At 33.3% G+C, this 19,394-nt stretch overlaps 4 protein-coding genes across 6 annotated transcripts; 3 read left to right on the top strand and 1 right to left on the bottom strand.

The window, feature by feature from the left end:
* Positions 1-744: 744 nt before the first annotated feature.
* Positions 745-9,509, bottom strand: LOC108727847 (galactokinase). 3 transcript variants are annotated; one of them, XM_018456126.1, is made up of 8 exons: positions 9,406-9,509; positions 4,965-5,067; positions 4,665-4,874; positions 3,043-3,229; positions 2,730-2,872; positions 1,865-2,162; positions 1,402-1,723; positions 746-1,323 (listed from the first exon to the last, which is right to left on the bottom strand). In XM_018456126.1, the coding sequence occupies exons 3-8, from the start codon at positions 4,824-4,826 to the stop codon at positions 1,260-1,262; spliced, it is 1,176 nt and encodes a 391-aa protein (XP_018311628.1). In that variant the 5' UTR covers positions 4,827-4,874; positions 4,965-5,067; positions 9,406-9,509; the 3' UTR covers positions 746-1,259. The 3 variants fall into 3 exon arrangements, with proteins under 3 accessions (XP_018311630.1, XP_018311628.1, XP_018311627.1); XM_018456128.1 differs by lacking the exons at positions 4,965-5,067; positions 9,406-9,509 and having other exon boundaries at positions 745-1,323; positions 4,655-4,746; XM_018456125.1 differs by lacking the exons at positions 4,965-5,067; positions 9,406-9,509 and having other exon boundaries at positions 747-1,323; positions 4,665-4,927.
* On the top strand, positions 6,066-8,870 carry LOC108727846 (uncharacterized). The gene is made up of 9 exons (XM_018456124.1): positions 6,066-6,363; positions 6,967-7,153; positions 7,234-7,369; positions 7,449-7,666; positions 7,730-7,790; positions 7,883-8,011; positions 8,081-8,419; positions 8,567-8,649; positions 8,744-8,870. Exons 1-9 carry the CDS (start codon positions 6,327-6,329, stop codon positions 8,868-8,870), a joined length of 1,317 nt encoding a protein of 438 aa, XP_018311626.1. The 5' UTR covers positions 6,066-6,326.
* A 320-nt stretch (positions 9,510-9,829) lies between the features above and the next one.
* On the top strand, positions 9,830-15,128 carry LOC108727843 ((E3-independent) E2 ubiquitin-conjugating enzyme UBE2O). The gene is made up of 8 exons (XM_018456117.1): positions 9,830-10,252; positions 10,470-10,643; positions 10,717-10,875; positions 10,932-11,582; positions 11,658-11,868; positions 12,091-12,274; positions 12,572-14,580; positions 14,646-15,128. The coding sequence occupies exons 1-8, from the start codon at positions 10,022-10,024 to the stop codon at positions 15,035-15,037; spliced, it is 4,011 nt and encodes a 1,336-aa protein (XP_018311619.1). The 5' UTR covers positions 9,830-10,021; the 3' UTR covers positions 15,038-15,128.
* A 3,233-nt stretch (positions 15,129-18,361) lies between these two features.
* On the top strand, positions 18,362-19,346 carry hoka. Its single transcript, XM_018456109.1, has 3 exons — positions 18,362-18,628; positions 18,951-19,034; positions 19,102-19,346. Exons 1-3 carry the CDS (start codon positions 18,586-18,588, stop codon positions 19,263-19,265), a joined length of 291 nt encoding a protein of 96 aa, XP_018311611.1. The 5' UTR covers positions 18,362-18,585; the 3' UTR covers positions 19,266-19,346.
* The last annotated feature ends 48 nt before the right edge of the window (positions 19,347-19,394 follow it).

Here is a 19,394-nt window from a genome sequence, read left to right as displayed (position 1 = left end):
AATTCTATATATATAAAAAAATAGATAGAAAATATAGGAAATTAAATTTTTTGTAATTATTCGTTTCAAAAGACACAACTTGGATAACACTTTATAACTTTTACTTCGACATTAATCTTGGTTCTCACGAAAGTCTTGACAATCACGCTCCGCCCATTCGTTCATTTTGCAACAAATATACTCAGGTTAATGCATTCAATACTCATTTGCATACTCTATCCGTTAAACAATCAATAATGAGCGGTGGCTACCTTTTTTCTTGAATCAACAATTTTTTATTTGTAACACTAATAATCCAATAAAGCCACCTCATTTTATATTAAAATAAATATGTATATTATGATCTACACTAACTTTACATACATTGTAAATAACTTGATTGTAAATATCAAAATTTATATCAAAATTTGCTCGTGTCACGAAAAATGTGCATTAAATAAACATAGACAAACAAAATATATACATTGTACATTCTAAAAAATCAGTTATGTATTTCAAAACATTATACAATTGTTAACATACGATATTAAAGATAAAATGTGTACAAAGTGATTTACAGAAAGGTTGCAACACTTTTTTTCGATGGGTTTTGGAATGCAGTCTGTTCACCAGAAAGATTGATTCTTATTTATCTTATAGATCTAAACATTATGTTCAACCGTTCTACGAGTAAGACTGAGTTCCGAAATTCATCGAAAGTGTTGCAACCTTTCTGTAATCCACTGTACATGTATATTTACATGGGCATAGCCAGGAAGAGACGTGCCCCCCAAATTTTGAATCAAAAAATTATAGTACAATATTTATAATATAATAAAATAATTTCAAAATTCAAATGCCCGTTATAAAAAGTGCTCTAACAATCTCATTAGCACAGCCTTGTTCCACGAGTACTATTGGCATTTAGCACTTTAAGGCAGGTTAAGACATGATTGAGATCAACAATGAGTGAAATCCGCTTAAACAGATTATTCCTAACGAGTATTCACAAGAAAATAATATTGGAAAAGAAAAAGGAAGATGAAGTTCTAGAAAAGTTTTGCAAGAACGATAATATTCTAAATGTAAGTTGCGAAAATCAGTTTACAATGTTGGGGGAAAAAAGACTTAAGAAATAAAAATTATGTAGAACTTTTTATTTGTTCGTTGGCACATGGTGACGATGTCCTTCTCTAAAATATTTAGCCCCTTTTCCTAATAAAATCCTGGCTACGTCCATGTAAATTTACAATACCATATTTAAGAAATTAATATCAATACTAACTGATTTCTCGAGCACCTCCGGACGGAGTCGCTATGTAAAATGTAGGCGTGCCGGAATATCTACAAACAAAAATATTTTAACAGCATTTACATAAAGAAACCAAAACTTAATTTAATACAGACGAAAAAGACATTAACTTCGCTTTCATATATTGGATCGTTTTGTCAACCGCATCCTTTCTCAACAAAGTTACGGTGCAACCACCGAAGCCTGCGCCTGTCAAACGGCTTCCTAATACACCGTCTACTTCCCTAGCCGCCGAGACCAGCGAATCGAGTTCCTTAGACGAGACTTCGTAATCGTCGCGCAATGAATCGTGACTTTCATTCATTAAGCGTCCAAATTGCTGAAAGTCGCTTTTCTCAAGTGCCACCGCAGCGTCCAGAGTTCGTTGAATTTCTGTGACCACGTGACGAGCTCTTTTCACAATGGACTCGGATGCATTTTGCGATATTAACGCTAAAAACACGTTAGTCTATTATATACAAAATGTAATTGGTTTAAAATAAAATAAAATGAGATAAAATAAAAAAATAAAATCAAGAATATTATAATATATTAAAGAATACAAACATAACATTTAAAATTCTCTACTGTTACCTAAAATATCATTCATATTTGCATCTCTCAAACTCTTCTTGCCCAAGATTTTCGCGGCTTCGTAACAACAATCTCTACGCTCGCAATAGGCGCTTGAACTCAATTTGTGCGGTGTGTTCGAATTCGTTATGAGAAAAACATAATTATCTAGATGCAGCATAGGTATTTGTTTAGTAATAAGATCGCGACAGTCAAGTAAAAGAGCGCAGCCTTCTTTGCTCATAGTTGAGATAAACTGGTCCATTATACCGCATGGCACCCCAGCGAAATCATGCTCTGCTTTTTGACACGCTAAAGCCTATGTATAATATGTATATACATAATATATTTTATATTAATTAACATATCCTTTATTTGGGATTAATTAAAAATTGTATAAAATATAAGTAACTATTCATTTATATAGCGGCTATATAGATAAATGAAAGAATGAATGAATACGGATAAAAATTTCAGAATATAAAAAAATCTCTTCAAAATTTCGTTGCCTCCAAAAGATTTTCACAAAGAAACTAATCAAATCTTAGAAAATGAATCTTGAAAATTCGTTTTTGTACATATATCGCATGGTTATCATTATTTTTCACAATTAATCGTTGGAATAGTATAAATATTCTAATAGCTAATCAATTATCTGCCAATTTGGCTATTAATATCGATGGATAAATATTTTATTTCAATAAATTTTAATGTATCTTTATGTTATGCTGTTCAGCTTAAAATGACATTATCAGCAATTGTTAGTTCTCTAAAAAATTGTATATACGTATATACACACATAAGTGTATACATTACCTAATACCACATTATGTTATTATGTTACTACTGTTAGAAAAAAGCTGTATGATCGTTAGAACATAGTTACCTTCAGTTCTGGTTTCTCCGGTTTTTTCCCACTCAAGGTCTCCAAGAAAGTGTAAGTCGCTACCTCTAGAGCTGCAGAACTGCTAAGGCCGGCGCCTGCTGGTACAGTCGATACAATTACAGCATTGAACGCGGAGACGTCACCTAAAATAATAATGTATTAGTCGGTTTGCGTTGTATAAAGTATCCTACAGCTAATAGCATATGATTTACATTTAACTTTCTTGGCATTTCTTAAACGTTTCTTAAGGATTTAATTAATTTCGAGCTTCTAAATAAATTACGTGTAACGATCAAAATTACGAATAACTTACAAATAAAATTGGCAATGCATCCTTTTATGTAGTTCGCCCATTTTGGCTCTCCCGGTTTTATATCAGCTCGACTCTCAGCTTCGAATTCGAACTCGTTTATATCGCCGACCACGTCACTCAAGGAAAGAATTCTGGTTTTTTTACCATTGTGAGATTTTCCAACTATCACCGTGATCATTGGCAGTGCCTGATAATTATTTTAAAATTATTAAATACTTCTTTAATAACAAATTATTGTTTTGCCGTTAAATGGCAGTGTAAAGTCTGATCAACTATTCTAAATCTGCATTTGATAATTTGTATATAAATGAATTATAAAAATAACTACTATACCGTTTTTTTATTAAATACAAGTAACAAGGATCTCTGAAGCTACAGTGTATTCGTTATCAATAGGACATTTATTAAACAGGACAAAAGAAAAAACTCTGAGAAAACTTTTTCAATTAATAAGAAAAAATGCAACGATGTGACGACTTTCACGAATCGCGGATAATCAATAACGCGTATATTATCGCGTTATAATATTATTTTATTGCAGCGTTTTATTGATTCAACGTGATGCATTTCAGTAACGTTTAAATTACGTCAAAGTGGCACGGAGAACAAACATTTAACAAATAATAGTGAATTTGCTCACTTGTATGCTGATCTGCATGCTGAAGGCTTTTGCAAATAAATATATTATTTTGTTGCAAAAATATAATACAAATATCTTGACCGATAAAGTATAATAGTAAATGTTAATATTAAATTTATTATTTTTAACTAAACTTCTTGCATGGTTCATTTTTTTTCTTTTTCTTTTCATTTGGAGAAAAAAAGAAAAAAGGTGAATTCTGTACAAGAAGCTCAGTTAAAAGGAACAGACCTATTGTCATATGCACGCATGCCCACACATACTTACATACGTAAAATTTATTTTAGCGAAAGATATATATTGGATATCTTATCGATGCTTATATTATCTATATTTTTGCAGTTTTATTTTGTAGCAATTTTTAAAGCGCACCACAGTAATACAAGCAATTAAATTTACTACAATTTCATTTGTATCCTTTAGTTATATAACAAACAGTTCAGCGCGCTGAGAAAAACACAACGATGTCACATGGTTTTAACATTTCGTTGGCGTAAGCTACAATTCTGTGTGTGATAACACAATGACGTAATAATTAATAATGATAATATTACAATCCACGCATAATCGTGATTTTCATAAATTTAATTACAATTCGAAATTAAAATCAATTTTGGTTTATATTTAAATTTAAATGCGTTCCTCATTTTATGCACTTAAAATATTTAATATTTTGGGAGGAAGGAAAGAGTAGAGAACGAGAGAATAAAGAAAGAACAAAAGAGAAATAGGGATAATATATAAAGAAAAAAATAAAGAAAAAAAAAATAAAAGCGCGACAGAGACTGATTTCGTTTCGAAGTAAAAGCTTTTTCTATTATTTTCTCTATTCTTTTTCTATTCTTTCTCTATACTTTTTGTGCGCTTTCTAAGCTCTATTTAGAACAAAATAAAATACGTGCGATTTAAGAGCGAACAAAAGGGAACGTGTGAAGAAACGTGAATGTTTTGTGTGCGATGCAAAAGATTTACCAAGATTTACCATCGGCAGTACAAAACCGTCGTTATAGTCGGTGTGCTCGCCGATGAGATTAACACGTCCTGGTGCGTACACGCAAACAGCGGCCTGCTCGCCGAATTTCTCGGCAAAGGTCTGCAACGCCTTTTCTTTAACGCTATTTACGTGCGGAAGTAGTGTAGCCATGCCAAAATCTCTTCTGAACTTCACTTGATACAATTGACGAAACAAAATCTACGACAGAAATGGAGATTAAGCGACGTGATGAACAACCACTGCAGCCAACAGTTGCGAAGATACTGATGCTAATATAAACCTCCTTACAGTGATTAGGGGACTGGTACGACGTTGTTTGTTATCAGCACAATCTTCGGCTAATTGTAAATGCTTCAACGTAGAAACTTAAATACACCACGGTGCTCTATACCTGCAAGTGACATTATAAAATATTATTATACAACCCTTGTTACACAACGTCCTTGAAACGGTTTTTAGCACATGTGTTGTCTGCAACGGAAGATATAAATTATAATAAAATAATAATACATAAAAAATAAAAAAATATATATAAATTATATCACAAAATTATTTTGATAAATATATATTGTGTTTTAAAATATTATTTTTATTTATAAGGCACTTGTTACATATTCCTCATAAGCATCGTTATATGAGCTATAAGATTAAATGTTAAAGAACAAACGATAGATCAAATACATATGTATTGTCGACAGAAATACACAGGCGCAAACAATATTATTCGCAAAAGTGTAAGCGGGGCGTTTATTGGAAATATCAATTCATATTATGCTCGTACGCGTAAGTATAAAAAAAAAGCACAACAAAAATATTAATAATTAATGAATTATTTGTACAAAGCAATAATTTATTTTATTAAATTAAGTATTAATTAATTATAACAAATAATTAAATTATTATAAATAATATTAAATTCACGTTATATCAATACAAAAAAAATATTACATATGTGCATATATATGTGTATTAAAAACATTATAAATGAATCTAACGTAAAGTTATATGCAGATCGTTCAAAATAGGCTTATAAATAATCGGTCTTTAACTTGCGCGAGAATAGTTACTTAAGGAGATTTTTACATCCTAGCTGCGAAAAATTAAGCTAAGTCACAGTAATTTTCTTTATTGATAGCGCGAATTCATTTTTATTTTTCTCTTTTGAGTAAATCCATTATATATAATAATCTCAAATATTATAATAAATTGTAGAACAAACAATAATGTATAATTATAATTATATATAATGACAAGTGATATATAATTATAATGATTATTTTTAATTGGGGGGGGGTCATCAAAAATCACTCTATTGATTGTTTAGACGATAAAATTAAGTAACGTATTATATTATTCCTGAATTAATAATAAATAAAATAACCTCAAGTGTTGTTAGGTTGTTATTAAGTGACATTTGATTTCAAAGGAGCGCAATCCAGTTACGCGACTTTACTACCACTACCACCATCCCTATCGTAGCTGATACGTCGCCACACGTTCACAATGCAGGATGCAGGTGTTCTCGTTGTTGAGGCTTGGTTGACGCGTGTGTCGCGGCAATAAAACCAATTTTCTGCGAGAGACGTACAACGTACTACTGATGGACGCGCCGCGGTCGATTTAACGCCAATATTTCGCGGAGAATGTGCCATGTCGGTCTCGGATCCTCTCATCAAAGAGCTGAAAGGTAATTTCGTGATCGCTCGTGATTGAGCAGGTCAGGTTAGATGGGTCGTTAAACGTTATACCAGGGGATTTATGATTCTCTTATCATGATTCATACAATTTTTCTTTAAATTATCAGGCTATGCAATGTCAGTTTCTAGTTATTGCAGTCTTACTTTACTTTTGGATAAAGCTATTGAATTTTAAATGTGATATTATTTTAATTAACAGCTATAATATGTCATAGTGTTTGATGTTTTGATAGGATATAGACATGTTACAATATATGTGTGTGATGAATGAGAAATGTGTTAATTTTAAAAATATTTCTTAAATTAATTTAAAAATTTTGAATATTAATCTCATATCAATTTAATTTTTGTATGAACATTGTAAATGGCAAGAATCATTATCATATATGCTGATAATGTCAAGTCATATTTTTATAATATATTTTCTAATTGTAAGAATCAAATAAAATGTCTTTCTTTTTTGCCAACATTTTTGAAAATATATATTTCTTCATTATCTTGCAAATCTTATTGATTCTTTTACTATGTGAAATTTATCTTAACAAAATAAATGTATGTGAGCTTGTAGAATAATTTTACATATCTTTTTTCAGGATGGACTCGAAAGCTGATAGAACACGCTAAGGAAATCACAGATGAGAATGAAGATCTATGTTATTTTTGTAAATGCTTAGAAAACTGCTTACAGAAAGATTTACTGCCTATTTTCGATAGTGTTGGATATTGCAAGGTACCGTATGCATGGCACTGGTTAGAATATGTCGCCAGAAAGAATTATAGGTAAAGTGATTCTCTTATTCTTTCATTAATATCCATGATTTTATATATTATCTGTGACTTAATGTTAATGTGATTTTTAGTGGTTACAATACATTCCTTTTGGCAATTGAGCAAGTGAAACAAAACGCAAAGGTGCATACATCTGCTGGACGACTTCGTCTCCTGATAAGAATATGTTTGGTGCGAAGATGCCTTCATATGCCAGTAGAAATATTGGTGAGACGAATGAATTTATGTCAATCTTTAAAATATGTATGTCTATTAGTTAATTAGAAATTTATAATTATATCTTTAGGCCAGAATACCAGCTCTAGCTACCGAGTTTTACAACTTAAAAAGCATTTTGGGAGATGACATTTTACGGGAGATACTATTGTCTGTACTACTGCAATGCAGTAAGTTTAATTTTAAATTGAATTTAAGAAATGCAGCTTTCTTGGATGACACCTGGCAGATGCCGAAATGTGTAGCTTTGGAGTTGGTACCTTGCAAAAGTTTAGGCATCTCTGTATGGTAAGTATTTGTTAAGACAGAAGAAAGTAGGAACTATATGAATTTTATTTGTTGCTGTTGCAGTTTTACCAACGAGAAAGCATTAGTCGTCAATGTCAATGAGAAATCGGTGGCTGCTGAAGATGTAAGAAATAGATCTCTGAGTATCTGATATAACTTTTTAAAATTATAAATGCTTTAAATTTAGTGTTATTTACATGCTATCATGTAAATCAGAATAAAGTCGAGGTTGGAGATGTACTGGACGAGATAAACGAGAATGTCATCAATGGCGATAGCAAAGGAAAACTACGTAAAATTATGAAGAAAGCTAGTGGACAACCGATAATGCTACATATCATTAAGGTATTTTGCATTTTAAATGGTGATTAAAGGAACATATATGCTGATATAATGATTACTGTGTATTTTTAGCATTCTACCAAAAAATGCTGTGAGCTTTATGAACCAATAGTACAGCTTATAAAAAATTCAGGAATTGAGAGCATGAAACCCTTAATACAGATATCACAATTAGACCAAGTGGAAGAAACCACTAAAAAAAGTCAGAGCTCTAAATTAGGAAGTAAAACATTAAGCAGCGGATTCTCCGTGAAATATTGCGGTTCTGTACATGTTGGTACAGAGGGAGATGTTAAACAAATTGAGAAAGCTATTTGGCGTTTATTGAAGTCAGGAGAAGAAAAACAAGTGCCTGTGCGATTTGAATGCTTAGAAATTGGAATTGCAGTAACTCGCGAAGTAGACAATCAGGTAAGTTAATTAATCATATATAAAAAATTATTGAAAATTATAAATAACTTCTGTTTTAATTATTAAATTCAAGATAGTTCAGAAAGTGAATATTGTAATATGTGTGTGTTAAATATTTAAATTGAACAAAGTGACATTTTTATTTAGACAATATGTAAACAAAGTTATATGGAAATTTCGTCGTGCGGCCGTACCATCAATATTCCAGATTATTTTGCATTCATCGCAGGGTGAGCTTTATTAAATTAATGTCAGCATAATTAGATTGTATAATTTAAAATTATATACGCATAACTTATTGGTGTTATCTACTACTATTTTTAGAGAAACAAATTGTAACATGGCAACAAAATTTGACGCTTACATCTTCTATCATCAAAATGATGTTGAAGTCCAACAAATATTACAGAGTCTGGGACAAGGTTTTCAGCGTACTCATTTTGCAGTATAAACATACAAATTTTGCAATATACATAAATCTATATATAAATATATATATATATACATATAGATTTATTGAACTTTGTAGAAAAAGAAAATGTTACTACCTTTGTATCTTCCTAATATTATTTATTAATGTTTTTGTTCAAATCTGAGACCAAAAAACTCAATAAAATTATAAAAAGTTATTTTGTTAACTAAGTTACAAAAATTGGTAAAATCAAAAATCGATAAAATTAATAATTTTCTTGAGGCTTTACATTTTTTTTCATATTCGTTGTATTCTATCTTGTTATTAATCTTGTGTATGTAAAAAGTGCATTGAGTTATTTATATTATTTATTACTGTTAATAACGATCATATTCCTTTAATTTAATAGCCAAAAATTCGGAGATAAGTACTGTGAATGTATAAGTTCTACTTCTTTAAAATAAAATGTGATTTTAAAAATACACAATCAAATCGTTTTTTAATATTAACAGATAACATTAGATCTTTTTTACATTTAAATACATTTTTATTTTTCTTATACATGTATACATACCAGTGTGGTATCAATCATATATTTTAATTGCACAGTAGGAGCAGCATAGACAAATGATAGCCAATCGAATTGTGGATCGATTATTTATTGTCTAGATTAAACTAGTTAAATAGTACGTAACTGACAATCATAGTGCAGGAAGGTCTAGATGCGATTCAACTCGAAAATAACTACAGACATGAATGGTCCAGTTTCCACTGAAATCCGAAAAAGTGTGCTCTCGCGCATTTTGACCATAAAAAGCTACCATTGGTAGCTGGATTCACCTCACATTTGTATAACATCGAATTTTGACATTACGATTTAGCATAGTGTTTCTACACTAATTTAGCACGGATTCACACCACATCTATATTTTTAACGTAGCTACGTAGTATCCAATTCGAAAATAGATGTATTGGCGCTAGTGTACGAGGGGTTTCGAACGTCTGAAAAAAAAGGTCGGGATGACCCGATGGCCGCTCCATCAGATTTCTCCGATTTCTCTCTGGCGCTGGTGAGCGCCGGGCTCGGCCATCGACAGTTGCCGAAAATATCGAGGTAAGAGGTTCGAGAGACGAGAGTCAACGGGAATAAGGCAGGAACAGTGCCGTCGTCATCAGGCAGGGCACGAAAAATGGCTGCCGCGACGAACGTTGCACCGGAGAATCAGTACTTCTACGAGGATGTCGTCTACCGCATGGACAAACGGGGCAATGTCGTCTTCGGCATCGTCATGGAGAACGACGACCTGGACCTATCCGACGAGAGCAGTGACAATGAGGAGAACTTGCCGAAACGCAAGAAGGGCGAGATCCGCATGATCTGGCATCCGTCCGGTGTCGAGGAGTTGGTCAACTGCAAAAAGGTATCTTACGTGGTTTCTCTGGCGACGTGACTGGATCTCGCTGCAATCGAGCGATTGTACTGTCCCAATGCATTTCAATGTTTCTTCTGCATGGTTTTTTGATCTGTGCCTTTTGCACCTGTCATTTGACCTCTGTTTGCATTGGTTTGCATTAGGATTTTAAATTAATGACATTTAAGCAGTTTTGTATTCAGAGATTTTTATGTTTTACTTCTAGGTTCATTTGGCCGATAGGACACTTATGCCTGGAGATGTGGTACGTAGAATGATCAAAGGAAAGGATACACAAAGAGGTTACTGCCGGGACGTAGAACTGACGGCCTGTGTTCAGGTCATCGGTACCAAACAGGTTCTCACAGATATCAAGAGCGAAGACCTGATTCCATTGCAGGTATATCAATATCTCTATGATAGATGGTTATATATTATTTATATACTGAAACACACATAGCTGTTATTTGTAGGAATTTGCGACAGATATGGCAGTGTGTCTGGATTCTTGGGTTGGTGGCATTAGAATGACACACTTCAAGTTATGGCTGGTAACTCCAGATGGATCTCACTGTGTCATAAACGAGATGGATTCCTGTGTGTTGGGACAATTGGAAGAAGCTCGAGACAGCGTAAGATTGAACTACTTTATCATTCATATAGGATCCAAACAATAAGTATGTTTTAGGACAATGATTTTCCACACCCGACTGAATTCTATCCTGGTCAGAGCCTATGGGGACCGGTTCACTGCTTAGAGGATGCGCAGTGGCTTCAGTGCACAAAGGAGATGAAGGCAAAAAGGAAATTAAAACCACAAAAAATAACCAAAGTGATTGTGGAAAAAGTGGAGACTGATTGGATAGGTGTGCATTGGCAGTGCCGGGCATATTCAAAGGACGGTTGGTCCGATCAGGTTCAACCAAAGTTCGTGGTTGAGGGTGAAGACTTGAAAAAAATAAAATTGTTAAATGTATTTGAACCCTCAACAGTACAAGTCGGCAATCGTAACTTCTACATTATTAAGGGTAACGAAAATGTTATTACGCGTGAGCAATGGCGTAAGCAACAGAGGGATATTTATCAAGTTCCTAAGCAAAGTCCAAAGAAGACGCGTCCAAATATCACAGTGACGAAGCTGATGGAAGACAAGAAGAAGGAACAAAAAAAGGATAAAACATCCGATCAACCGACGGAAGAAAACGGTCAAAGTAATGGCATTCGTCCTCAGGACACCATAAGTAACAATGTTTTGATGCCGCCGCCTCAAAATCAACATGCTGAAAGTTCGGACGAGTGGGATACGGAAGATACAGGTTCACAAAGTGATTCTACTTCGGTAATATGTCTTTCATTCGTCTTCCGTTTTTTAAGAAAAGGAAAGTGAAGATATAGAAATGTGTGCGTTTTGTAGGTCTCTAGCTGTTGTTCCAGCATGTCATCAGCGGGAAAGAAAAAGAAGGGTCCTGCGTTAATGACGAAAGTGCTGAAGAAAAAGAAATTGCGAAAAGCGAAAAAGAAAATACCGCCTGTTCCATTGATTCCCGGGACTAAGATAGTCGTAGAAACGTTGTCTACTAATACGAAAGCGAATGTGGTGTGGCAAGACGGCTCAGTAGAATTTGGTATTGATTATTGATAATTTTATTTTAATTATCGCTTATTTTAAATACGTAAGAATGTATTCAAATTACGTTTTAACTTATAATTTGCGTACAATATCATTGATTTATATATTATTAAATCAAGTAATTTATATATTATTGATTTATATATTATTAAAAAATAAACAGTCTCAATTACTGAAAAAATCCTAGCGATACTAAACGTCATTTATTCTTTTTTAGGAATACCATCAACACAATTGTATCCAATTCATCACCTGGATGATAAGGAATTTTTTCCAGGTGATTTTGTTGTAGATCAAAAAGAAGAGTCTAGAATGTATGGCGTTGTACAAAGTGTTGATCATCAGGGTCGTACTGCCAAGATAAAATGGTTCCGTACATATACTTCTAGTCAAAACCCAGAGTAAGTATTGCACAAATACCTTCAATGTTTTTTTCATATGTTTTAGAACTTTACGATAGTTTTATTTATTCAAATTTTTGTATTAGAATTTATCGAATACGAAATATCAAGTACATTAATGAAGTACATTAAGAAAAATGTAAATAAATAAATAAGAGTTCTCTAGGTTTTTCTAAGTATTTGGAATTTATAATTTAACCATAATTTAAAATCATTACAAATAAAATAAAAAAATAATTATATAAAGCTAGAAATACATATATTTTTTTTATTTGCTATTAACTACTTTTTGTTCAGACCGATTTTTTTGGAGGAACGAGAAGTGAGCGTTTACGACTTGAAGGATCATCCAGATTTTCAATATAGACCTGGCACCTTGGTGATTCGAATAGCAAATTTCGAGGGTGAAGACACTGGATGTACTGCTGGTCAAGTGTTGGACAATTATCCAGAAGGACGAGTAAAAGTATGGTGGATTGACGATCACGTTAGTATGTGTTGGCCACAGGATCTGTATAAAGTCGGTGAGTACGATAGCGACGAAGGGGAACTATGGGATGATGTCTCGTCTGATTCATCGTGGGAAACGGAACTCGAAGATTGCTTCATCGCAGATAACGATGGCACTGAGCAGACGGAATTGGATAACATAAAACCGAAATTAGCGGCACACATTGAAAAAGCTAGAATTGCAATGTCGAGATTGGAGGAGATTTTTACACAAAACCCGTCCCTGCAGACAACAGAGGTGATGAGGAAACTTCTCGAGGTCTACAAAGATTGCCGTTATATGGATAAATTAATGGGTACCGCGTTCTTCCATGAGTGTCATTTCCAGGGACTTCTTGAGCGAGTGAGAGAACGTGGCAGAGCAAACGTCGCGCAACGCATGGCAGATCAAGTTACGAGACTCTTTACGCCTAAATCTGAATATCCAGAAGAATCCATAGATAAAGATGATTCGAAAAAATCGAATAATGGCGATGTTTCATGTGCAATTAGCGTAGAGGAAAAGCAAATTACCACAATTATCAACGGATCGGAGAATGACAATACTCCAATTATCGAAAATAATGTCAAAAAACAGACCGACGAAGAGAATGTTAATCGATTATTTATATGTCCCAATCCTAATCCTGAGGATTCCGGATTATATTCGGCGGAAAACTCGAAGAAGGAATCAGGCTCGAGTGAGTCCAGCGGAGAATTCCTTATAAGCGAGGACGTCAACAACGTACCAGAATGCTCATCTACAATAAATGGTATGACCACACCCGAGAAAACAGAAGCAAACAAAGTGAAAAAGGTACCAACGAGTCTACTGACTTCTCAGAGCATCGGAACATCACAAGTATGCGTCAAACTTTGTAATCTGATCAAAGCGCAACTAGTATTAGCGCATGCTGAAGTGTCGAAAAGATTCGGTTTGGGAAAAATGTCATTGTCAGACGCAGAGAAAACCTCATCTCCACGGAAAAAGCAGAAGGGCGAAGAAGAGGAACGCCTGGAAGTGATGACGGATCCGTCCTGTTCTATCGAGATTCCACCGACGGTTTATATCGAAGGCGAAGGCTTTTCCATTGAAGAGACTGCTCCCGACAGTCACAAATTCAAGCTGACCATGTTCCAGCCTACCGATCTGACCAACTTCTTCCGTACGGTTTCTAAAGAATTGAAGTTGCTCAAGAGCTCTCTCCCACCGGGTGTCTGGGTGAAGGGATTTGAGGACCGTATAGATTTGTACTCCGTGATGTTTCGTGGTCCCGAGAAGACGCCCTACGAGGATGGCCTTTTCCTTTTTGATTTCCAGTTGTCCGCTGATTATCCAGCTGCACCGCCTCTCTGTCACTATATTTCTTACTGCAGCGATCGATTGAATCCAAATCTCTATGAGGATGGGAAGGTGTGCGTGAGTCTGCTGGGTACCTGGTCTGGTCGTGGTACGGAGGTATGGACAAGTTCGTCCACTCTGTTGCAAGTGATAGTTTCAATACAGGGTCTGATCCTCGTAAGTGAACCATACTTTAACGAAGCTGGCTTCGAGAAACAGAAAGGTTCACAACAAGGACGCGAAAACTCAAGGATGTACAACGAGATGGTGGTGCTAAAGCTGGTACAGGCGCAGACTAAATTGTTGTTACATCCACCACCTGTATTCAAGGATATAATCATTGCGCATTTCAAAAAACATGCAGAGAAATTACTGCAAAGAGTGGAACTATGGATGGAGATATCCGAACAGCATAATAATCAGCATCCGCTATCTCCAGTTACTCCCACCACATTTAAAGAAATTGCAAATATTGGTATGTAGAATGTTTTTATGGTATTTTATATGAAATAAGATAACAAACTTTTGCTCTGTTTATAGACCAGAAAGTATTACCTGAATTCCCACTCATCCCGGCATCTCGAGGTTTCTGCATAACTCTCCGCAAGACTTTAACAATATTCAAATCAATGCTCATTAAAAAAAGTATAATACAGAGGTCGGATGAATGGCAGGACAATGAAAATACAGAATTAATGAACAATACCACAAATCAGTGCCAAGAAACGTCTAAATCTGTTGACAGTAAAGTAGCAGAATGCGACGGGAGTAGTAGTAACAGCAATAGTAATAGCAATATGCAAGAAAATAGCGAAAAGCCGACTTTAAATGGCAATCAATTCAAGGAAGCGATTTTATCTTCCCCAACGAATAATTTCGCCGCGACGCCGAGCGAAACGAAAAAAAATACTTCGAGCCAAAACACCAGCTAGCCACAAGGTAAAAGTAAGCATAAGTCGAAATGCTTAGCCCGTTTAAATTATATAGCTATTCGGTAATAAAAGAGATATAAATATATATTTATTGGAGTGCATAGGTATATATATTCTCTATTATATATATATATATATACACACAGAGTATCTCAAAATTCGTAAATCAAAATACCACAAGAAAATTTTTGAAAAATTAAGTAAAAAAATTATTTATAAATTTTTATTTCTCAAGCAGACTGTCAATGAGTTACGCGCAATATGTGTTAGTGTACATTGATAAGTGCTCACTGCAACATACTCGCAAGTAAGCGTCTAAACATAGTCTCTAATTGGCTATGATTAAATTCTTATATCTAAAAAATTACTGTTTTGAATAAAAAATTACAAATAACTTTTTGATGGAAGCCAATGAAAGCAAATACTTAATTTTTCGAGGATCTTCTTGCTGTGATAGTTTGATTTGCAAATTCCAGGACAATCTGTATGTACGTATGTATGTATGTATATGGTGTGTGTGTGTACACACATGCAAACACACTCTAATAACTTGCATACGGAATTTTGAATCATACACACCATACACACATTTGCGATATATATCTATTGATGGTATTTAATAACGACGCGATAATTCCTAACAAAAACTCCACGACAGTTGTTGCTCCACAGTTATAAAAATGTTTTGGGGAATGACTACAAGAATAACCATAGCGACACCGAAAAATGCGATTATAGTTCTAAAAGAAATGCAACGTGCGCACATGCACATATACGCACATACATACACGATTTCGTATACTATTTAGAACTGTTAAATTCACATTAATATCAGCATCGTAAAAAGGAAAAAAGATACCTATGTAATACTATTCTCGCATTTAGTTCCATACTTTCAAAGTGAATTATACATTATCTGTGACAAATAAGAAGGTAGCTTAAATTTCAATCTAGAAATAAAGATATACATATATGTAGTGCGAAAATACGAGCGAAATTTACATTTCTGTAAAAAAAAAAAAGAGAAAAAATATGGAAGATAAAGATCCATACAATATGAATTAATGAAAAGCCGCGTTAGGATTTTAAAGGGTAATAATAAAACATCAATTTAGCGCAGCGCATTTTCACGACTGCAATTTCGTTAATGACTATCGCAAGTAAATAGGTCGGTTATTTCTGTCGAAGTATGTCTTGAAGTTATTATGCCATCCAAGTATTACAAATATTCTCAAGAGCGAAACTATGAAGTGACTTTAATCGCAAGCGTGTAAGGTATAACTTTAGAAAAAAGAAATTCATATTTAGATGAGATCTCTATGGTGGCTATGCCCGGTATTATGAATTTTCTTAGTATAGTGTGTAAAGGATAGAGATTTAGAAAGAAATGCATTATCTTTCTGTCGATCTTCCTTTGGCGAAATTTTTAATACATTCGTCAGAGATAGATTCTCCTTTCATTCCTATTATTTTTCGAAGTATATCGTGAGGAAGGACTGATCTGAATGTTTTATTTGAGTATATAATGAATTAATAATAATTATTATTATATTATTTAATATGTTAATTACAAGGAAACCCACACATAGAAGTGTCTTCTTCCGATTTTGATCTTTAAATATGTTGTTTTTTAGGTAAAAATAAGGGAGACACGTATTTTTTTATAAGGGTCCAATCACACTTTTAAGGGATGCACTTTAATGGATGCTTTGAAGAAAATCGGTTTTTTTTAAGCAAATATAATTGAAACTGTAAGAGATAGAGAGGAAAAAATGTAGAAAAAAATTTTTAACTTTTATTTTTTATAAATAAAAATTTGTAATGTAAATAAATTTTTTAAACCTTTTAAAAGTGCGATTGGACTCTTATAAAAAAATACATATTCCTTATTTTTATCTAGAAAACAACATATTCAGAGATTATTAAAATCAGAGAGGGACACTTCCATGGGTTTCTTTGTAAGAAGTGCATTGTAGACATGTGTATGTATATATATAAACACATATACATATATATATATGTATATATACACATACATATATATATATACAATATTATTTATTTATTTTGTTTAGCGATTTGTGCGTAATCTTAAGCGAGAGAGTTGTTTCCTGCAGAATTACATTTTTTTTCCATGATAAACATATAAAAAGATACCAAGATCAAAAGAATAGAAAATAAGTTCTCAGATTGAGTCAGTTTAGGAGTGCAATACGCTGGAGGAATATTCAAATATTCATCAGAAAATTTTCTTTTTTTTTACAATCTTAAACGTAGAAGAAACATGTATCCACTATTGTTTAGTTGATTATAAAGATTTAAAGCGTCGACGTTTCTTATGTCTTCATTTAATGAAAGACAGAAAGGAATGTTCTTCGAGAAATTCATGGTGCTGACGAATAAAATTATTAGAAAGGGCATAAAGAAAGAGATGTTTTCGATCCTTGTTACGACTGTAAATGAGTATATACTATAGGGTTAGAGAAAAGGCACGTTGCGAGATTGCCGAAACGTGAAATGGAATTTAGAATGCTTTGTATACGTGCCAGCTATATTTATATTGAGATTACGGTAATTAATATTCATGAGTTGCATTTGAAGTTTTAACGTCGCACTTTTTCGAAAGAAAATAAAAGGAGAAACTTGCAAGGGGCCGCCTGAATGTGCGAATTACCACAATCACATCGATGCTAATTTTCAAGTAAAATAAAAAAAATGTATTCTAGTCTTAATGAAATGTATGGCGAATTTTTATTTAGCTTTTTATTTTAATTTATTTGAAACTGAATTCTTCCCGCCTCTTCTCCATCGTTCTTTCGTTCATTGACATTCATAAGTTTCCATATATGTTAACTTATTCAAGATTATTTTCCTTATCGAAATTGTGCGTGTCGCGTTACATCTGTAAAATTCAATTCGAAGGCACACACGCATAGGCATCGATCGAACGTAATTGCAATAATTTTGTAATGATTTGTTATAGATGTAATTCAGTTTCTTTGATTTGGATCAATAAAAGGATCATAAAAGAAGAACGGACTTTCAAATGTCCTATTCTTTACTGGATATCGACATTGTACCCTTGAAAATCCTTAATCCTGCTACCTCGTTTTTATTTCGATGTACAGTAATTCAAGCACTATAAAAGAACATAATTTATTGATATTCATATATTGTACAATCTCAATCAAAAATCTTAAGCGATACTATAACAGATCATTGGAAAATTTTCTTTTTAGAAAAAATACTGATTAATATAAAGAGATTGAAAGTTTTATACAATATATAATTAATGTAATAGATACAATGATAGATTGACAATTCTCGATCAGTGTTCTAAATTTGTACAACATCGTCAGGTGTAGAAACGTGAATATTCGTACAAATGAAAGTGTATCTCACTATCTCAAAACAGATAAGCTGTACACTCACTTATCTCTTATCAAAGGTGTGATTCAGTACGCGTGTTGCGTAGACATTATACAGTTCACTACAGTGATTCGATCTGTTCTTTTATTTTTCATCTATTGACCTTTTTCAGGAGAAAAATGTGTTCGAGAAAATTTGTGTGTTATTTAACTATAGCTTTACGTAAGTAACGTTTAATTTCAATATGCAAAAAGTGTCGATAAACTCGTCTATAATCAATAGTAAAAATAAAGACGTTCCATTTACATTATAGAAACCCGTTGATTGATCAAAAATAATTACCGAGTTTTATCAGGACAAGTAATCATCTATAACATTTACCATTCTAAATAAGAATTTAATTATTTTTACCAAACTGATAATGTCGCAATTATTATTTTTGTCAATAAATCTTAACATTACACAATATAACACGCAAAAAAATCATGGATTCCATATACAAATGAATTAATCTTTTTTTCGCTTTCTGAATAACACCGAATAGTTCTAATGGGAATATTCCTGGAGGAAGTTGAGGCAAGGCGCAAAATTTTAAGGGGCCGAAAAACAATAACCAGACAGTATTACAGTAAGTAGAATGAGAAGAACGCAACGCGTTATCGAAATCGCAAGTCTGAATATTAAATCATTTTTAGGAGGTACGGCTATACCGGCCTGGGCCATAGTACTTCTAACGGGTATCGGCATGTTACTACTCGGCGGTGGACTTTACGCATTATTGCAAAAATTCGTGGTGGATGCCGCGGACACCGGAGAGGGTAGCAATTCCTATACACCTGCGTTACAGCTCGCGAATTGAGTCAATTTTCCACAAAATCTTTAATAATCCTCACCTGTCGCTATATTATATGAATCATCAGTATCGTAAATTATGTGTATGTAAAATTTTGAAAAAAAAAAAAAAAACTTTGCAGAAACACAATGACAT

The sequence above is a fragment of the Mycetomoellerius zeteki genome, unplaced genomic scaffold, assembly GCF_001594055.1.
Source record: "Mycetomoellerius zeteki isolate Tzet28-1 unplaced genomic scaffold, Tzet1.0 scaffold55, whole genome shotgun sequence".
Classification (NCBI taxonomy): Eukaryota; Metazoa; Arthropoda; class Insecta; order Hymenoptera; family Formicidae; genus Mycetomoellerius; species Mycetomoellerius zeteki.
This window is presented reverse-complemented; position numbering and strand designations above follow the sequence as displayed.